This window comes from Cynocephalus volans, chromosome 1 (assembly GCF_027409185.1).
Source record: "Cynocephalus volans isolate mCynVol1 chromosome 1, mCynVol1.pri, whole genome shotgun sequence".
Taxonomy (NCBI): Eukaryota; Metazoa; Chordata; class Mammalia; order Dermoptera; family Cynocephalidae; genus Cynocephalus; species Cynocephalus volans.
Genome location: NC_084460.1, coordinates 117,813,201 through 117,833,706, shown reverse-complemented (window position 1 = coordinate 117,833,706; position 20,506 = coordinate 117,813,201). Strand labels below are relative to the sequence as shown.

At 45.9% G+C, this 20,506-nt stretch overlaps 1 protein-coding gene across 1 annotated transcript in view; it reads left to right on the top strand.

The window, feature by feature from the left end:
• The window catches only part of XXYLT1 (xyloside xylosyltransferase 1), a 173,126-nt gene that overhangs the window by 78,142 nt on the left and 74,478 nt on the right, over window positions 1-20,506 (top strand). Inside the window, exon 3 of the mRNA XM_063106636.1 lies at window positions 15,951-16,083. Within this exon, the coding sequence (XP_062962706.1) occupies window positions 15,951-16,083 (133 nt within the window). The remainder of the gene's footprint in view (window positions 1-15,950; window positions 16,084-20,506) is intronic.

Below are 20,506 nucleotides of genomic sequence, written 5' to 3'. Positions count from 1 at the left end.
TGGCTTTATAATTGTAATCATTTGGGAATACTTTTTAAGATTGTTCAACTCTTCTATCACTGACCATTATCAAACTCTGTACCTGGATGTTTATCACTAATGACTCCAATAAAGTCACAAAGAACCATTGTATGAATTGCACAGAGGCAAATTTTATCTCTTGATATTGGACTAGAATATTCAGAAAGCAAATTTGCCTTGCCCTGACATTGCAGGAACCAGACCATAAACGCAGACCTGTGGGAATCTACCTGCTTTGGTAGATGAGGGGTGGGTCATGGCACCCCTGCCTAATCAGGGCAGTCTGGGGGTTAGAATACAGTCAAGACATCAGTAATCTGGACACCATCCTGCCAAGAACAGGTTAAAATATTATTTGTTTTCACAGGAATACTGAAGCTTTTCCTTCATTTGGGCATGCAGGAAATTAAACCACAAGAAAGACCAAGTTGGATTTTTAATCTACCCAAAATACTGACACTTGAAGTTTGGGTTTATGGTTGGAAAGTGTCTGGGAAAAAATAGCACTGACTGACTCAATAAACCTGCCTCCTCAAGCTCCCAGAGCTCTGCTGCGTGCAGACTCTGATGACAGACCCCAGTGCTGGGCTGTTGAGAATCTGCCCTCCTTTGGGGAGGCTGGGGCTCAGGAGAACACAGGCCCTCTTTTGGAATCTCCTGCCCAGGTACCCTGGTCTCTCCAGAAGTTTCCAGTCCACGCTCCTGCAGTGTCCTGTGGAGGCTGTGACTGAAAGGGAGGCCCCCTGGCTGCTTTTGGTGTTGGGTTTAGATAGTCTCTACATCTTTACACAGTGGCACTTTATCACCTTCAACCATCATTGTGCGGGGTGAGGTTTACACAGTCATTTAAATCGGACAGGAGGGGGATTGCTTTGCCTCAGTTTACCTGCCTGGACACAGATGGTTGACTGAACTGTCTGGTTCATGATCTCATGTCCTCACCTATCTCTGAGGCTGCTCTTGTATTGTGGGTTCCTATAGGCCTAGGGCTCTGAGAGCACAAATGGGCCTCTGGGAGGAAGACTTATCCCAGTAGACTTGGGAGTTTTTCTAAGCTGCTCAGATGCTCAAGGTGCCAGGCATTTGCCTTGGACTTCCAAGATGTACTTGGCAAAAGGAGATGTGGAAAATATAGCACAAATACAATTAAATAAATAACAGGAAAAATAAACCAGGTGAGAGTAACTCCCAGTTTATTGTTTGCTTTTTCCTTAAAAAATGCATTTGGAGGGCTGGCCGGTTAGCTCAGTTGGTTAGAGTGTGGTGTTGATAATGCCGAGGTCAAGGGTTTGGATCCCCATACCAGTCAGCCACCCATGCCCCACCCCCTCAAAAAAAAGAAATGCATCTGGAAGCTCAGTAAACCACCTTGTGGTGAATCAGGAAGGAGACGGAAGTTTTTAGATGGACTTGGCTTAGGTAAAAGGCTATAAAAATGGGTACCTCTGGCCACTTTGAGAATGAATCCTAAAGAAAGTTTAGGTCATGGTAAAAGCCTTAAATCTGATATACATTGCCTAAAAATGGGTATTTTCTATGAGGGTAGTTAGTTAATTTCTTTAGAAATGTTTCAAATTTAAAAGTAATACATGTCTATTTTGAAGAGATGAAAAAATATTTAAAAAACACCTGTAGTTGCACATTTACCACAGTGATATTTTAGCATGTTTTCTCCATCTCTTATATGTGTGCATGTATATACACACATATACACATGTATAATACATATTTGACATACTGATAATGATATAATATATCACAACATTATGTAGTTTCAAATTTTAATTTATTTTTGTGATTACAAAAGTGTGTACGTGTATGTGTGTAGTAGAAAACTTGGAAAAGTACAAGGAAGAAATTTAAAATAATCTATAATTGCACTGTGGAGTGAAGGTATGTAGTCAGTAGTCTCCAAGTTGACTTCCTAATGAATAATGCCTCCCCGGCTTCACACCTTTGTAGAGTTTCCTCTCCTCGAATTTGGGCTGCCTCTGTGACTTGTTTTTACAAATGGGATGTACTGGAAGTGATGCTGCCCGACTTCCCAGGCTCGGTCACGAGAAGCCTTGTGGTCACAGCTTGGGTCTCTCGGAACACTTGCTCTTGGCAAACTCCCTCATGGAAGCCAGCTGCCTTGCTGGATGAAGCCAGAACCCCAGGGAGAGCTCACATGAAAGTGCTTGGTTGACAGCCCCAGCTGAGCTCTTTGTGGACAGCCTGCATCAACTGCTGGCAACATGTGTCACTGCCTTAGATGCCCAGCCTGGCTGAACCTTCGACGACTCCAGCCCCAGCTGCTATTCTGCTGCATCCACATGAGACACCCCATGTGAGAACTGCACAACTAAGCCTAGTTGATCCACAGAACTGTCAGGGCTAATAAGACATTGCTGTTTTAAGCTGCTCTGTTTGGGGCTGCTTTTTTATACAGCAGTGGATAACAGGCACAGGGTGTGGGTGAATTTAGGAATAAACCCAGACTACAACCTGATGGGCCTGACTTGCCTTCCTGCTGTGTCACTCACTAGCTATGTGACTTTTGGCCAGTTATTGGCTCCTGTGAACCTTAGTTTTCGACATTTGTAAAAGTATTCCAGTGTATGGCACATAGGAGGTACTAAGTAACTGTTAGCTTCCAAATGGTGATATTAAATGATCTTTAATATCATTAAAGATATAATGACATATATAATATGTATAATATAGGGTGTGGAAGAGGTGGTACCCTGGCTGCTCAGAAGTAAGGCAGGTCCAGGCACTGCCCCACAGGCCACCCCTCCTGCTGGCGTGGGCCCCTCTCCACAGGCCCCTCCGGCTCAGCGCCAGGAGCAACCCTGCCACTCTCTTGCAGGGTGACCAGTGAGCAGGGCCAGGAAAAGATGGAAACAGCAGCTGTAGTGATAGCAACAGAGAATATGCAATGAAATTCCTACTGTATTTGCATTTTTGTGGCTAGGAAGGATGTCATTTATTTCTGTACCTCCACATTTAGCACAGTGCTTGGCACACAGTAGGGACTTTGTGACCCACTTGGCTGGGCCTGGGTGAGGTCAGCCCAGTGGAGCACATCTTCTGTGCCTGATATATACCCGTGCTGTTCTGAGAACAGCAGAAGTGAGGAGGAAAGGCCACCTGTGTTCAGTATTACAGCATGGTAGGACTGTGAGGGCTCTTGAAGAGCATCCATTTCATTTGTTTCGTCCTTAAAGTCTGGGACAACTGGGTTCCGGAGGGGAAGTGGCTTGCCTATGGGTGGACGTAGTAGCAAAGCCAGACCTGTGAGCCAGGGCTCTAACCCAGTGCCCTGCCTACTCATACTTTCCTAGAATCCTTAAGTTTGCATTTCATTAAATAAGGTAGAGCCCACTGCATTACTTGTTTAGAAAAACAAATAAGGGAAGGAAAAAGTGGTCTGGTGCTGTCTTCTAGAAGTGCCTGAGATATGCAGTTATCCCCAACTTCTTTCTTTCTTTATTGATGTAAGAAAGGACATGGCCCTCTAGCCTGGTGCTGCTGGGGATTTTCCAGCAGGGTTCTTGCCACCCCGAGTGCGTGGATGATAGGACTGAAGCCCCAGCATCAGCATCTCTGACACCTCCTCCTTGTCCAGGTCACCTGCAACAGGCAGCACCAGAGCCTTCCAGTCAGGGAAGAATTTGCTTGGACCTTCCATAAATGAAGGATCGCAGAAAGCTCTTCTTTATAGTAGAATGCCAACTAATAAATGTAGAAGGAATGAAGGCATTAGAAAGTTACCATTTGGCAACCAACATAGTAATAATTTATTTAGACAAGAATCATCAATGGATTGATAAAAATTTGTTCAGTAATAGGATATTGTCACAGTGTCAAATTATTTCACCACAAAATGCTGTTGCAAAGAGAAAAATAGCAACGTTACAGTGATTGAAGTTAACAGTCACCAATACTGGGACAAGCTGACATGATGCGCCTCCTTAGAGCAGGGCATTGCTCCTGTGCTATTCCTGACAGATGCACAACCCAAGTCTAATCATAAGGAAACACTTGGCAAACCCAAACTGAGGGACCTTTTGCTAAATAATTGCTCCATACTCCTCAAATTGTCCCAGGTCACGGAAGATGAGGAAAGATCAAGGAATTATCCCAGATTGAAGAGATGTGACAACTATAAATAATCCTGTTCAGAAATTTTATTTTTGTTTTTGGAGAACTGACAAATTTTGAATGGGACTGTGGATCAAATGGTATCGAGATATTAATGTTAATTGCCTGGTTTTGATGTTGTACTGTTATGAAAGAGAGTATTCTTGTTGCTTAGGAAGTGTGTGCTGAAATATTTAGGAGTTAAAACTTTTTTTTTGTTTTTTTTTTCTTTCAACTGCAGTATGTCAATTTGGCATTGCATTTTATGTCTTTAATTAAAATTAAAGTAAATAACTTATATTTTATTTAATTAAAATAGAAGAAAAACTAAATGAAATTAAAATTTAATTGAAATGGGGAATGAATTAATTGTGCTTAAGTGCAATTTGGTAGAAAGAATCTTTTCAGTTGTGCAGTCTGTAATGGGAAAAAGTTATAAAGGGGGTTTCTTGGTAGTGGTTTGGGTGGGGGGAGCCCTATCCCATAAGAAAGCAGTTTTGTTTCGGATGAAAATTGGAGTCTAGACTCCCAGCACAGGAACTAGCCTTTGACTTTTCCACCTTTTTGTGTTATTCTTACCAGACTCGTAATAGGAGGGCTCCTCTCAACCTCACTGAGCAGAGATGACAGCAATGAAACTTTGACTGTATCTTAGGGAAGAGGAAATAGTGAAATGGGACAATAGACCCTACTCACGAGGAGTAAATGGGGTAAAATATGTGAGAGTACCTAGCCCAGTACCTGGCATATCAGTATATCATCATTTTATAGATTATGATAGATTGTCTTTTTAAAAAAATGTAGTATAAAAATTAATGATGTCACGTTTTGGCAAGAACCCTGGCTCGGCAGTCATGACACCTGAAGAGCGGTTGGATCACTGGCAGGTCAGTTTGCAGACTATCACAGAGTGATGGGCATTGCTACTGAGAAGATTACAGCCATACTCTTTTTCTCCTGCTACACAAATGCAAGGGAATGGGTAGTTCTTCACATGTAGTCTCAGAGAGGTATTTCTGGGTTCATAAAGTGGAGAAATTGATTTTTCTCTGTGAAGTTGCTGTGATGTGGATTTCTGAGCACAAGGAATGATGTGGGGCCACTCTTTCCTCAGCTGCTCCATGGTCCCAGGGAGAAGTCAGGGGCTGTGCAGTGGCCAGGCTTCTTCCTTCTGGTGAGAGGCTGGCAGTTCCCTGCCTGATTCCCCTTACCCTCCTTGTGTGAGGATCTCAGTAGTACACACCACTCTCTTGGTTGCAGGTCCCTCTGCCGTTCTCAACTGTAGGAGGCTGAGGAGACCCTGTGTCCTTGAGTCTGATGGTAGTGGTGGGCTGCCAGACACCACGTGGAGAAGGGTTGAGTCTGCTGGGTGAGAGGAACTCAGGTAGTTCAATCCCAGGAAAGAGTGGCAGATTCATTATGCCCACTGGGAAGAACTGCTGCCAAAGTACAGAAACCTTAGCATTAAAGACGTGAAAGAGGTAGCCAATGGGGCCAGATCATTGAAAGCAAAACTGTCTGTGCTGGCTTAGGCATTGTAGTCAGGGACCTATAGATGAGCCTTCAAGTCTAGCACACAACCAGGCAGTGTGCGTGAAATGTGTCTTCAATGTCAGGATGGAACAGGTGATGGCTACAAAGGAGGTTTGCCATCAGAAACAACTCTAGGAGATACTGACCACCTTTGTGTGGGTGCCCCAAAGTGAGCTATCCTGCTCATAGAACTCCCGTGGGCATTACAGAAACAGTTTTGGGGTTGTGATCCTACTCTGTGGGTCTGCCCAGTTTGCTGGGGTCTGGCCATCTCTGGCTTGGTCCCTCCTACTAATGAGCATGCCTGGATTCTAAGAGACATGGGGAATCAAGTGTAGGTAGCAAGGAAGGGAGTGAAATATGGGGCAGGTGATGGAGGACAGGAGTCCTTGAGGATGGCAGCCTAGGGCTGGCAGGCATGGATCTCATTGGTAGACCAGCTAGAGACAGGTGACGGCTGAGCAGAGGTCTGGAGGGTGAGCCCACAGGAGTCCAGGCAGAAGCACACCAGCAGCTCCATTGCAGCAAGGGGACTCCTGAACAAGGAAAAGGGATCTGGATGTGGGTCAGATGATATGGACTTAGTCCGTATTCTGTTATTGACCATGTGACCTTACCCAGACCTAATCACTTTGGGCCTCTATTTCTTTATTTGTAAACTGGGTATAATTAATACTTGCTTTCTGTGGAAGTACTGCTAGTTACTGCTCTATATCCATTCTCTCCTTTTTTATTTATAACTGAATCCCGTTTATTTGAGGGCAGCATTATGCCCATAGAAGAATGGATTTCACAGCTTCCCTTGCAGCCTGGTGTGGCTATGTGACTAAATTTTGTCCATTACAATATGAGAAGAAATGTTAAGGACTTCTAGGAAGGATGTTTAAAGGGTCTGCCTCATTGCAGGGAGCAAGGTGGGGATGGTGGTGTCCTTTGTCCTTCTCCATTCTGTTGTCTGGAATGCAGCCTAATTGACTGGAGACCCAGTAGCTGTCTTGCACTATGAGGTGACCTTAAGGATGGAAACCAGAGCTAGGATAGCAGAGTGGAAGGCAGAAGGTGCCTGGACCCTTGATAACTTCATGGAGCAGTTGTAATATCCTTGAGTGACTTAGCTATGGTCTTAGGTGTTTATAAACCATTGTTACTTTAGGTGTTCTATTGTATGCAGTTGAACCCAATGCACATGGATGCCCCTGCCTCCTGGGGTTGTTGGAAGGATTAAATGATCTAAAGCATGGGGAAGAGTTTTATGAGCTGGGAATGCATTTTGAACATTTCAACCTGCCGTGAAAATATAAGGAATTAGTCCTATTATTGTCATTGTCATATGAGTAAACCGAAGGGGCAGGGCTGCAGTGGATGGCCCTGACAGCCTGGCTGGGCCCAGGGGCAGAAGCACATATCAGAACACAGTGTGGGGATGAGAAACTGCAGGCAGCAGGATGAAACCTTTGTCAGTTCTACTAATTTTACACTGAATCCATAATGTAGCATGGGTCCAAGTGCCAGTAAAGAGGGAGAGCGTTGTTACAACATGTAAAGAGAGGAGGCACATGAGATTAGAAACAAATGCCCCTGTACTTTTAATAACGAACCTTAAATGGAGATTTTGGAAAGTAAACTATGACAGTTTGGGCAACCAGTGGTATCTGTGTCATTATTTTCAGAAAACTCCTGCTAATTATGCCCAAGGAACATTGCTGTCTACAGCTTCCATCCCTAGGCCTATGAAAAAAGGCTGTTGGTAAAGAGCAGAGACCAGGCATCGTTCTGTTGTAAACAAAATCTGCCTCAAACAAGAAGGGGAAGTTAAGCTGAAGACACAAAATAAAGTCTACAGCAGGTACCGGACAGATATAAGCTCGGGAAAGGGCTACAGAACCATGGACATCTGTACCATGGAAATGGAAGGTTTTCAGATCTAAAATTCTATTTTCCCTGCATATTGGACTTCATAAATAAATACATGAGCTATAATTTCATATTGGCAATAGAAGTGAGAGGATATTTATACTGGGTTTTATATGTATTGTCTTATAAGTTCCTAAAGCTTTTCGGCCAAGTTCAAAATAATTTCTGTCCTATGATTTGTACCTCATGCCAAGGATGAGGAAGGGGACTAATATTACACTGTTGCTGAAGCAAAAACTGTATCTTTTCATAATAATTTGTTTTGTTCACAAAATAGGAGCCGAGAGTTATAAACAATGTTATAGCTGAGCCATAGTTAACACTCAGTTTTCCATGCTTCATTTTGAGAGGGGGTGAGCAGGGTAGAAGAAAGAATTTGTTGTATAGCTAACACGTAAAACTGACTGTGATCATTAATCGCAACCTCCTGGCCCGAAAACCTTTTATCAGAGCTGCTAACAGGTTGCATAAATCACTCTTATGGACTCCATTTCCTTTCCTTTCCCCTCTTCCCTCAGAGATGGGGGCAGGCTGCTAATGTGGAAAACATAGATTAGCATGGGTGAGAGTCAGGGACTTCCTGTCTGAGCAGAGCCTGCAGGACTGAGTGTGGGTCGCATCCTGGTCATCCAGGGGCCCGGCCCGAAAGGCAGGATAGCACGGCGCTGAAGAACAGGCGTGGGCTTTAGAGCCCAACAGACTTGAGCGTGGTTTCCAGCCCTGCCGCCTACCAGCTGCTTGATCTTGATTCCTGTGTTGAACTTTTTGGTTCCCTCATTTTTCAGATAGAAATCATAATATTAATCTCACAGAGTGTTTAGAATATTCAGTGAGTGTAATGTATTTATACATGTTGGCTGTTATTAAAAACTTCCTTTCAACTTACTTTTGTAGCATGAAACTGCTTTTTCCAGAAGTTTCTCCATTGGTCTCCACTCAGTGAGAGGGAATCCCAGTAGTCTTCAAGTTCCTTGGGGTGAGGGTCTTGAGGGAGGTGGTGTGGGAACCAGGGCACCCTTCTCTGCCAATAGAAGTCCCAGTCACTGCACAGAGATAATCTGGAGCCCTCTGCTCTTTTCACCCTTGGCGTGGAAGCCATTCTTGTTTTTTAAATATAATGGGATTTAAAAAGGGACTTCAGAGATATCTGAAGTCTTTTCTCAGAAACTTGTATGTGGTGGGTTAATTAAACTGTCGAGTGAGGCGAATCTGTGATTGCTGTCAACTCTGATGCTTCCTTGCTAGGTTGTCTTAGACAAATTTCCCAAACTCTCGGAGCCTGGGGATCCTCATGTGAAAATGGGAGGTGCTAATACCCACCTCATGGAAGCTGAAGGCAGGTTCATTAGCTGAGTCAGTACACGTAAAGCCCTAAGCATGGCACTGGCGCACAGAAACCCTCTCCCTGCTCCTAGGGAGGAATCATTTGTCTGACTGGGCTGGGGGAGCCCCAGGAATCTATGCCCACGGCCTGGGACCCTTGGCATGTTCTGCTCTGTTCGTTTGTAGCAGCTATTCTCATAGTCAGCCAGCTGCCCTGCAGCTGGGCCCAGCACTGCAAAGGGAATGGAGAAAAGTGCTTTGAAAGGGAAAGGCCCAGCTGGGAAGCAATCCAGTTTCCTGTTGGATGTGAGAACCACCACAGCCAGTTCCAACCACAGATACCCTCAGGGACACAGCCCGGGTCTGTGCATCACAGTGACAGGCCCTCCGTCACATGCTTGGACCCTCCAATGGAGGAGCCAGTCTGGTGTAGCTGGTGCAGTCTGGTGTAGCAGGCACAGGAGCACTGTGCCTGTCCTGTAGGGCTCAAAACAGCCCCTCTGTGATCATGAGCCTCTCACTGAGAGGAAGTCTCCACCCCTTTCAGTTGCCCTTTGGCTCCTGCAGGCCAGAGGTGCTGCCGAACAGCGATTAAAAAGTGCTAGAGTATGATAAGGCAGGTGGCAAATTGCTGCAGTATTTCAAAGTGGACAATGAGAAAATGAGCTCCTTTTCCAGGCAGCTGCTTCCGGGTCCTCAGCCTCATGATGCTGGAGTCACACAGCTTAGCGTTGTCATGATTTCCCCTTTTCCCTAAGCCCTCTCCCTTTTCCCCAAGAGGAAAGCTTGGGCTGATGTTCTGCAGTAGAAGCCCTCTGACATGTTATAAATATTTATCTCTGGGAAGCTCTGAAGCTCTTTCAAAACAGAAAGGGAGGGAAGGCACTTGCGTGGTTAAACGGCCCCTCTGAGAAGGCCTGTTTGTCTCCCAGGATGGCAGTCTCCGTGCTTACCTAAGCATGTCTTTTCTTTTCATCGTTTCCCAATCCGTTTTATTACATGTTGTTTTGTGTGTGTTAGGATGTGTCTGCCAGGAATTGCTTCTGGGGATAGGAGAAGGGAGGGGAGAGGAAAGGAGGCTCTTTTTTTTTCCTGGGATTTTTTTTTTTCTTCCTTTTGCTGTTTGTTTTTTGGTATCATTAATTACTCATTCTGGATTGTAATTCCATCCATGGTCAGATGATATGCTTGTGGCTAGTTTAATTGGAAGCTGATGATGAGCTGTCCCAAGCCTGTTTCTGCAGGGGCTGTTGATTTGGGAATGTCCCAGCTGGCACTGAGGCTGTGAATGTGGTCTTCTGAAATGTAGTCATGCAGAGGTGTCTGCCCTCCCGCCCAGCCAGGCCTGGCGCTCGGGGCCTCAGACCCCAGCAGCAGGTGTAGGCTTCCTCAGAACTCCTGAGCAGTGCTGCCCAGGGCCGTGGCCATGGTGATGGTAATGGGGTCTGGAGTGTCTTGAAGGTCTTGGAAGCTGCATCTTTAAGCTAGCACTTTTGATTTTGTCCTTCATTTCCCAACTTGTTAGAGCCAAGCAGCACCATTTATTTAGCCCAAAACTGGAGCATGAGAGGATGAGGGTGAGCAGACATGTCCCCTTGTGAAGAGGGTACCACGTTTTTGACTCTACCCTCTGCAGTTGAAGTTCAACTGGAAATATGTCTAAGGCCAGAAAGCCCACATAGATCCTTAGTGTCTTTTCCTACTTTGGGTTGGCATATGTCAGTGGCTCCTGTCTTATGGTCAAACACTTGTCAGTTTTGTGGCTGGGGGCTTCAGACAGGACACCAGAACCATCTTCTGTCCCCTGGAAGTAGTAATTCTTCGTTTCCTGAAGCAGCCCAAGTCAGCCTGCCTGATCTGTTGCCACACTGTCACCTCCATGGAAACCAGTGTTGAGAGCTGCAGCTGCTGACCCATGAGGTGGGAATGCTGGGAGCTCTTCTACGTCTGTCATCTACCAGGAGGCCAGGTTGGCCAGCATCAGGCAGGTGAGCTCACCCAGGGAGCACGATCAGCATAGGTGTGTTCCTTGAATACCAGGTGCCCACATGGGACTTCTCCTAACATGTGGGAAAGCTTCCCTCCACCTGAGAAAGTGAATAGGTGCACATCAGTTCCTCAGTTCTTGTGTATGTGATTTAAACAAATACCTAGGAAGATTTGTAGCTACAAGGGGCTGGGTGGAAGACTTACCTAACTGGATTGAGCAGCAAGCACTTTTCCAGGAAGGAGCAAGTTTTATGAGAGCAGTAGAAGGCTGGGAAGTGGGGTGGGCAGTGAGTGTTTTATTACGGGTTGCTGCAGGTCTCACACCAGACACTAAGCTTGTGTCTCCAGGGTGGCTTTGGGTCCTGAGTATTAAGTCTGTCTCCTACCTCCCTTTGGGTTTAGCAGAGCTCAGTGTGTGCTCTTAGAGGAATGTGAAGATTTGTTTTTCAGCATGCCTGCCCGATGTTAATGTGAGAATATGGAGTACACGTTCTCTTTCCCAAAAGCTGGCTGTAAGATGTGTGGATCATTGTGGTCTCTTATTTCTTTTCTTTGACTACTACTTATCTTCAGGTTTACATTTTCTGGGATGATATGCATATACTCCATGAGCTACTCATATTGGTTGCCTAGTTGGTCCTGTGTACAACCTTTGGGTCATTACACAGTGTTTTCTGGTCTCTAGGAGTTTATGACCTGTGGTGGGACTGGGTGGAGGGTTGGGGGCTAATAAACACAAGAGCATTAGCTAGGGAGCCAGAAGACTTGAGATCTGGGATCAGCTTTGCCACTTAGCTTGACTCTGTGACCCCTGATAAGTCCTTCTCTGGTTCTCAGTTTCCCTATCTGTAAAATGGGTAGATTAGCCTTAGTTATTACCAAGCCTTCTTTTTCACATCTGTCCTTCATTTTTTTGTTGTCTTCTTACAGGATTTGGACATGGTGGACATCCAACCAGCCTCGGATGCTGGCCATTCTTTTGAGTTTTGTAGATGTCTGGTCCTCTTTTTTGTCAGACAGTCTTCTCCATGCTTTATAGACTTCATCTCCTTGCTTTGGAGGCAATGATCTCATTTATTTATTCCTTAAAATTTCAGTGGTCCTATCGCTGTCATTGCAGCTGTCCTTCAACCAGCATCTTCTCTGGGCCATCGCTGTGGCTGTCACTTCTTTATATCAATCTCATTCATCCTCAGAATGCTTAACAGCATGATGTATAACACTGCCCTACCCCCATGTAGTTCCCACAGAGAGATAGCCACATTAAGGACCAGAAGCCAGAGGAAAAGGCCCTTCAAAAAAAAAAATCACATCCTAGTGATTTCTAGCATTCCTAGTAAGCATCTTGATCTTTTAAGCAGTGATATTTACAGCTTGGCATCTTATTTCATAATTATGTAAGTGGAAGCCTTCGGGACACAGGCCCATGTGGCTGTGCAGGCTGTGTAGGTGGCTGCTGGCCTTCCTGAATAGAAAGGAGTCTCCTCTGCCTCAGCCTGAAAGGGGACGACTAGGTCAGTCATTTTACATTGGTGTGAAGGGGTTGTTTTATGCTGGAATTGCAGCCTCTTTCTTTCCTAGTCAGTTAACCTCATTTGGGGAAGCCCCTTCTGAAAGAAGTGTTAACAACCATAAGCAAACTCTTCCTGAAAGGTGCTTTAGGAATGAAGAGTTGTAAATGATACTAAAGCATCACAAGTTCCATGTCTTAGGCTAAACGTGACCTTTCTGGGCTCACTCTCAGCCAGTCCCTAAAGGGCAGGGAAAATGCTCAGGTTTATTGAGGGGCTTATTAAGACAAGGCTAGGGCTTTGCCAAAATGAAGGAGTTGAGTCTCTTCCAGAAACACCTAATGCTCCTGAGCTCTGTCCTAGCACTTTCTCAGCCTTGAGGAGTGGTCTGTCTTCAGGGGCACTGAGACAGATGCACAAATAGCAGTGAGCAGAGGCAGGCAGCTGTGCGGGGAGCACAGGATAGGAAGCCACGACTCCTGCAGGGCCTGTGCTGGCAGGCAGGGCAGGACCTGTCAGGCTGCTCCTTGCAGAGTAACTAGTGTTTAGATGGCTTTAATGACCCGAGAGCATACATGGCAGGTGGTCAGATTTCAATGAAGAACTGCGGTTCACTGACTAAATGAATGAAAGGCCTCTCCTACCACCAGGACTTTCTTTAATTATAGTGAAATTTCTGTAAATTCCTTAAATTTCCTTTACTTAAACTCCACTTTGGCCAGCCTGTTGCCCTGCTCCAGAATTCTTTTCGTCAAGGTCTTCGGCTCTTCTGCTTGTTCCTGGGTCTCTTTCATGTGGAGCAGCAGAGCAAATCTGTGTCTCTGTAGCTACTCTCTATTTAGAGGGGAAATCAGGGTATACTGGCAAGAGAGTGCTGGACTTTTGAGTCAAGCAGACCAAAGTTCAAATCCCACCTCCAACACTTTGTTGTTGTATAATGTTGGGCTATGGTTTTTAACCTTTCTAAGCCTCTGATCCTTCATCTAAAAATGGGAATAAGTCTACTCAGCATATCGGGCAGATATGAGAAATAAACTTTTGCTGTGCAGTGCTAGACACTTAAAAACCCCTCAGAAAGATGCTTCCCTGTGACCACTGTTGATAGTGGAAGTACTCCCTGGGGCCATGAGGATGAGCTCTCCCCTCTTTCATAGCCTTGCCAGCACCAGAAAGTGGCCACCATACATCCTCCTGGCTGCCCCATCTCCTGGCCAAACGCCCTTGTCCCCATCCTCTCTACAGGCAGAACCCGAGATGATGTGGCTTCTCTGCTGGGAATGGGGGTACCATCCTGTCTGTGTCTCACTAGGACTCTGCCTCACCTTGTGGAAGAGCTGCCTGAGACCCTGGATGTGGGAGCTCGGGATGCAGGGGATGGACCAGAAAAGAGAAGAAAAATGGCCAGAGGGGGTATGTGCTATTGGGCGCCCCCCAACTCCAGGCACCTGACCCTTGATGGCCCATCATGACTTCTTGGTGTCTGCACTTTCATTCCTGGACATTGTTTCCTGGGGCACAGTGTCCTTCCCTAAGGTCCCCATCAGGTTCTCTCTCTGTTCCCTGGGGCCACCTCTGAGAGCAACAGGCACCACGATCTCTGCCCTGTGGCCTCTGTTCACTGCCCCTCGGCTTAGGGCAGGGTTCCCCGTGAGACCAGCCAAATCACTACACGGGCTTCCCGGCATCCAGACTCCTGGGTTATCAACATTCCTAATTTCTCAGTCTTTAGAATTGTTATTATTGTTTTCAGGCGCAGGAAGGAAAGCAGTCATTTAACTCTCCCATATGGGGGTGGGCAGCGTCAGGCAGCAGGGTCCACACTGGCCGGGGCAGCCCCGTTTTCCTAGACCCTCTTCCCACAAGGGCCACAGGAGCCCGGCTCTGGTGCCCAGTCACTTTCCTCTGGCCTGGGCATCTGGATCCTCAGTTGCTATAACTTTTTTTTTTTTCCAGAAAAGTCATGTAGAATGTCAACTAATGTTTTGTTTCTGCGTCACAAAGGAAAATAGAACAAGGAACAAATGAATCAGTTTTTCTTGAATCATAAGCAGTGATTTCTTCATGAACTAATTTAGAGAATGGCTATTGAATTTCACAAACATTCCTGAGTGTTATTGAATGCTGAGCCTGGCATGATGAGTGGATGGAGGCCGAGATGCGAAAGAGGTGGTCCCTGCCTTGGGGGCTTCCACGGGCAGCCTATCCTCTGGCAGCTGCTATGCTCTGCAGCTGGGCAGGCAAGAAGAGTCAGGTGGGGAGCAACGGGGAGAGCCCCAATGTTCTGGAGCGGGTGCTGGTGTCACTTCATTCTCCACACCTGACCATACTGCAGGGCACAGCCCAAGTCCCCCTCCACCATGAAGTCTTCCTTGACTGCTTCAGGCCTCAGTGAATTTCCTGCTCTCAAAACTATGGATTCCTGTAGCACCCTACAGCCTATAAGATATTTCCACACATTACCTCATCTCAGCATCACAGCCTGGCAACGCATATAATATCATCCCCATTTTAGCAAATGAAACAACTGAGGCTCAGAGAAGTGAGATAACCACCCCAGGGTCACAGGATTAGTCAGCAGCAAAGCTGTGACATGAGTCCCCATGGTCTGAGTCCCAGCCAGGCCTTCTTGCTAACAGGTACTTACTGTCTCTACTGCGTCATTTGACCCAGGCACCGCCACGTGGAACTCGCATGGCCCCTCTTCTACTCCATGCTTCCGCTCTAGTTCCCCACTTTGTTTTTAGTCACCCAGGTGACTCCCCTGAGGGCAGGGTCCCAGCCAGCCTGGTCTCTGGCCCCTCCTGGCACTGACACCGCAGGAGCTCAGTCAGGCTCGTCTGGGTGAAGGATGAGGGAGCGAGCTCAGCCTGTGCCTCCCTCTGCCCCTCTTCATCCCCGAGTCATCTGGAGGCCATGGCAGCAAACAGCTCTTATGTGCCAGGTAATTGTGAGACTGAATAATTGGAGTTCATTCTGTCTTTCAGTCAGTGGATTAAATACATGGTGGTATCTGAGGCCTTTCAGCTGTTTCTCTCTGGGTCAGCATCTTAACTTGACACTCATCTGGGTTTGCAGAACATACCGATGAGGGCCTAAGACAGTATGTTTCTCTCTCTCTCCCATGGGTCATTTACTACCTGTGCCCCAAAGAGAAACAGCTGGATGCTTTGAGTTTTATACAAGGTGTCTATGTATCATTCAAATCAGATGCTTTTGAAAGTGAGATGGCTCACTTTAACACTCACACCAAGACAGTAGGCCTAAACTGCAGCATATGGTCAGCTAGTTTTAAACAAAATGGATGTCTGCAGTTGGAAGGAAAGACGTGAGGCAGTTGCTTGTGAAGACTTCTAGTGCAGGGGGGTTGTTGGTAGATGCAGGGACTTTGTTTCTAGCGGTAACGTTGCATCATTCAGTGACAACAATAATTATCTAGTGCCCTTTTCTGTACCACCCCCCCCTTTATTTCCTTCAATGGCTGAACCTCCTGGGATGTGTGTTTGTGTCTTATTGTTGTCTTTTTCTTCCTTCCAGAAATCCTGCAGATAATTCAGCTGGACCTAGACCTAAAGTATAAGACCAACATCCGCGAGTTGTTTGAGGAGTTTGACAGCTTCCTGCCCGGTGCTGTCATCGGCATAGCCCGGGAGATGCAGCCAGTCTACAGGTATGTTGTGGCTGTCAGGGGCAGGGGGCAGCTGCCAAGGCCCCCACCCCACTCCTCATCCTCTCTCTTCTGGCACCTGTGGTAGGTTGGGATTTCTTGGCATGCATTTTTTTCTGCACTTAGTATCTTGGAAACACATTTGTATTTATTACTGGCAGTTAATAGCATGGGCAGGTGGGTCCGTCCCCAAGCTGAAGATGCTACTTCATTATTTTGGGGGAGTTGTGACATTTTTCTTCTGAAAGCCCAGTTGTTTTGGTTGTTGGTTCTGATTAAGCTCATAATTTTAAAATCTTGGTCTTTGTCTTCCAGAGCAGTGTATCAGGATTAAATTTCCATTTTAGTGATCAGCTGGGCTTTCTTCGCCTCTGAGTCACCAGTGACCCCTATTCTGTGGAAGCAGAGTGGGTTGGCTTGTGGCTTTGGAAGGAGGTTAAAGGCAGCACAGCTTTGGAACACAGATTGGCATTACCTAGTCAAGGTGGAGAAACACATTCTGCATGATGCAGTGTTTCGTTGTCAAGTGTGTATCATAGAGAAGCTACCACCCAAGAACCATGAGACAAGTTCAGGAATATTCACTGCAACATTGTTTGTAGTAGAAAAAAACTGAAAACACCTTAAATGTCCTAAGCAGCAGAATGGAGAGATAAAATGTACTCATTCAATTGAGTACTATTCAGCAACAAAATGAGCAGACAGTAACTATGTGCGATGATAGACAAAACTGAACTGTAATCTTTAGGGATGCATGCACAGGTGCTAAAAATTATAAGGAAAATCAAGGAGATGATGAACCCCAGAGACAGCACTGGGGGGAGGAGGGACTGGGGGGAATGGCTTTGTAGAGCCGCAGTGCGATATTTCTCCACCTGGGTGGTCATGCATATGTTTGCATGCACTCTTTTATGTATAATATAGGTCTTTCAATTAAAAAAAAAAAAAGGGAAAGGAATAGCAGAAGCAGGTTTTTGTTAAAAACTAGGCCACAGCCCTGAGTCCAGAGAGTTCCATGTTTCTGACTCTTCCTCCAATGGGTAGAGTGATAGCTCACTCAGAGCCAGAGCTGCCCAAATTTACTTGGAAGGAGCTGGGATTTCACTGTCCCCTAGGCTTGCCCGCTTTTTGTTCTTAGTGCAGACCCTAATGCCAGCTCCCTGCAGACCCCCTGGTCATTGGAGAGCTAAAGGACACAGGCAACTCAAGAGCCCGCATTTCCGCCAAGAAGGAGGGGAAGAAGACACAGCCTCAGTTTGCTCGTGGCTATTTGCAGGAGCCAGATCACATAACAGGAAATTCCTGCAAGGTCCCTGAATGAGCTGATAACTCCTCAGGCCTCATGGGCTGTTTTTCCTTCCATGATCCTCTCACAAGCTGCCCCAGGGTCACTGGGTAGGCCTCTTTCTCTGCGGTGGGGGGTGGAGTGGAGAAGGTTTGGGCAAACAACTGCCATCTTAACTATGGCAAGCTCCTTGCCTCATTCCCTCACCTCCATGCAGGCTGTGACTTAAGCTAGAGTCCTTGATTTAACAAAGGGAGGTGACAGAAGGAGCATTAAACAGAGAGTCCCAAGTTGCAGGTGCTGGTCCCAGCTCTGCCATCACACTTCGTGCCTTGGTTCCCCACCTGAGAAGGGCAACAGGTGAGCTTCAGGACCTCACTCCCCCAGCTCTGCTCTGGCATCCGTGGTCCCAGCTCTCCTGACCTTCATTGTCTTCTCTCCATTGGAAGCTGCTTGTCTGCTGCTGGTGAGCTCCTTAGAGCTCTGGAAGGTCCAGTGTCCCTGGGATATTTACACTGGGCTAATTACTAAATTCAGTTAGAACAATGATGCCTTCCAGCTCTGGTTTGGAATCTTTTCCTGCAAATCACATCACACTTAATTTAAATAGTACTGGCCAGAATTTATATTTTCTGTCAATCTAGGATTTTATAAACAGTGTAACTTAAATCAATTTAATTGTCTGGGCTTCCCAAAAGAAATCTCTTAACGATTTTAGATTCAACATGAAATTGAGTTTTTCTTACCTCAGAATCTTTAGTGATTGTCATGTACAATGAGAACGATGAGACTTCTGCTGCTGGTAGAGCCTGAAGAATGCCATTTACAGGGCTTGGACGCTCAGAATCAACAGAAATTTAAGCCTCTTTATGTGCTCCTTCCCTCCACCCCCAACTGAAATGTTTTTAAAGACCTCTAATAATTAAGTCTGCAAATGACTGCCCTCACTACTGTGCACCCTATTGGCTCTGGGGAATTAATTACCTTTTAGTATTTGTGGTTTCTTGCTGCGTCTAAGAATGATTTGGTGATGGCTGGCAGGCCTTTTGCCTTCTTCCACAAGAAAACTGGAGACTCCAGTGACCTGGAAGATCTAGTATTAGTTGTCTGCTGCTTTGGAGTCTTCACCTGGCTCTCAGGGGGCAGGGAAGTGAGGGTGGGAGAAGAAAGAGGGTGGGGATGGAAGGAGTGAATAAATGGTGGCTGAACAAGGACAGATAGAGCTGGGCCCCTCTCCTGAGCAGGCAGGCCCAGCCCCTATGGCCTTGCAGTTGGCCATCAGTTACCTGGGATCTGCAGCCCTTGCCATCTGCACAGGTGGCCACTTGCCATTCCCTGAGATGCTTCACGAAGCTGGCAGCCAGACTCCAACGACCAAGTGTTCTCCCTAAGTGGTGAAGCGTGAGGTGGACAAGTTTTTTATTGTAAATGGAATCTACTAGCATCTCTGAGAAGAAAGGAAAATTTAAACGTGAAACAGAACAGCACAAAAACAGAACTTGACTGGTTAAGCGAGTACACTTGGATCTGGAAATTCACTAAGCGGGAATATATTTGGATCTCTCCAGCTGTGTCATTTTTATTCATTTGGCCCACAGTTACAGTACTTTGAAAGGGCACATAGTAAGTCATTTTTATGGCTGTTTCCCTGCTATTGTGTAACATGAATGTCAGAAGCTTGTACGAGGGTGGGAAGAGTACTTCCCACTGTCCATTTGACAAATAGTTTTTTTTTTTTTTTTTTTTGACAGTTTTCCCCGCTAAACATGCAGTGAACCAACTGTGTTTTCTGGAAAATGATGCGCAGGGATCATGGGATGTTAGGATAGTGACAGAGGAAGCTTTCTCTTTTGGTTCCTTTTTAAGATTCTGTTGGGGCACACCTCCTGTGACTGTCCTCATCTGAAAATCATGGAGCCTGGTCATCCTGGGGGAATGTTGCTATTCCTTTCTCTCACCCTTTCTCTGCCTTTTTGTATGTTGGTCATTCTTATACCTAACCCAGTCCTCCTTTGTTAAACATTGCTAGTCTCCCGATATAATTTTTTTTTGTTGTTTTTACTTTTTATTACTGAAAACTTCCAACATATACACAAGTAGACAGAATCCTATAATATTCTGGATGCTTCAATATTATAACATTTACGGAGCTTGAATAATTATTAACCCTTAGCCAGTCGTTTCATCTCTACTCCCACCCACTTCTCCTCTTCCCCTGATTATTTTGAAGCAAATCCCAGGCATCATATCATTTCAAATGTACATGTCATTTTTAATCTATTATTTTTTAAAAAGCATATCTGCTGTCTCTGAGTTTAGGGCTGAGGAGAGTTATGCGAACTCATAGTGGCATTTTGTCTTCAAGCTCGTCAGTCTGAAATCAGTGCTTTGAGGGAGGAAGACGGACTCAGCAACTCTAACATTTAGCCGACCAGCATTTTCCATCTCTCTCCAGATTGTCTCATGTTAGGATGTTAAAGTAGCCGTCACATCCGGAAGCTTTACAGCTGATATAAATTCAGTCCCACTGTTCACTAGGCATGAAGCCTAGCTTTATAAGAGAGCCCTTCCACCACCATCACTCACAATGCGCAAATGTAGGACATGAAGATAAAAGGTATTAGACTGTCTTCTTCCCTCCGACACCCGAGAAGAATTTCTTGGCCCTTGTTCTTGTGGGTTTTTTTTTTTTTTTTAAATAACCAAGATCGAGCCTGTCAATTTCTATCAGAGTTAAATCTGAGTGGAAGAGAGAAAAGCCTGCCACCTTTTAAAATAGTGATTCCTTCACTCCCTGGGAGTTAGCAGACTGAGCTGTTTTTGCAGCCTGTGTGACTTGGAGGCAGTGCTATAGCCCCTGCAGGAATTACTCAGAAAAGGAGAGGGACATATCTGCCCTGTGGGAGAGATAACAAGTCTAGTATGAGGTTATTTTTTAATGACATCAATGGGAAAATGTATTTTTTTTTTTTTTTTTTTTGTCTTTATGTGACCGGTAAGGGGATTGCAACCTTCGGCTTGGTGTCGCCCACACCGCGCTCAGCCAGTGAGTGCACCAGCCATTCCTATATAGGATCCGAACCCGCAGCGGGAGCGCTGCTGCGCTCCCAAGCGCCGCACTCTCCCGAGTGCACCACGGGG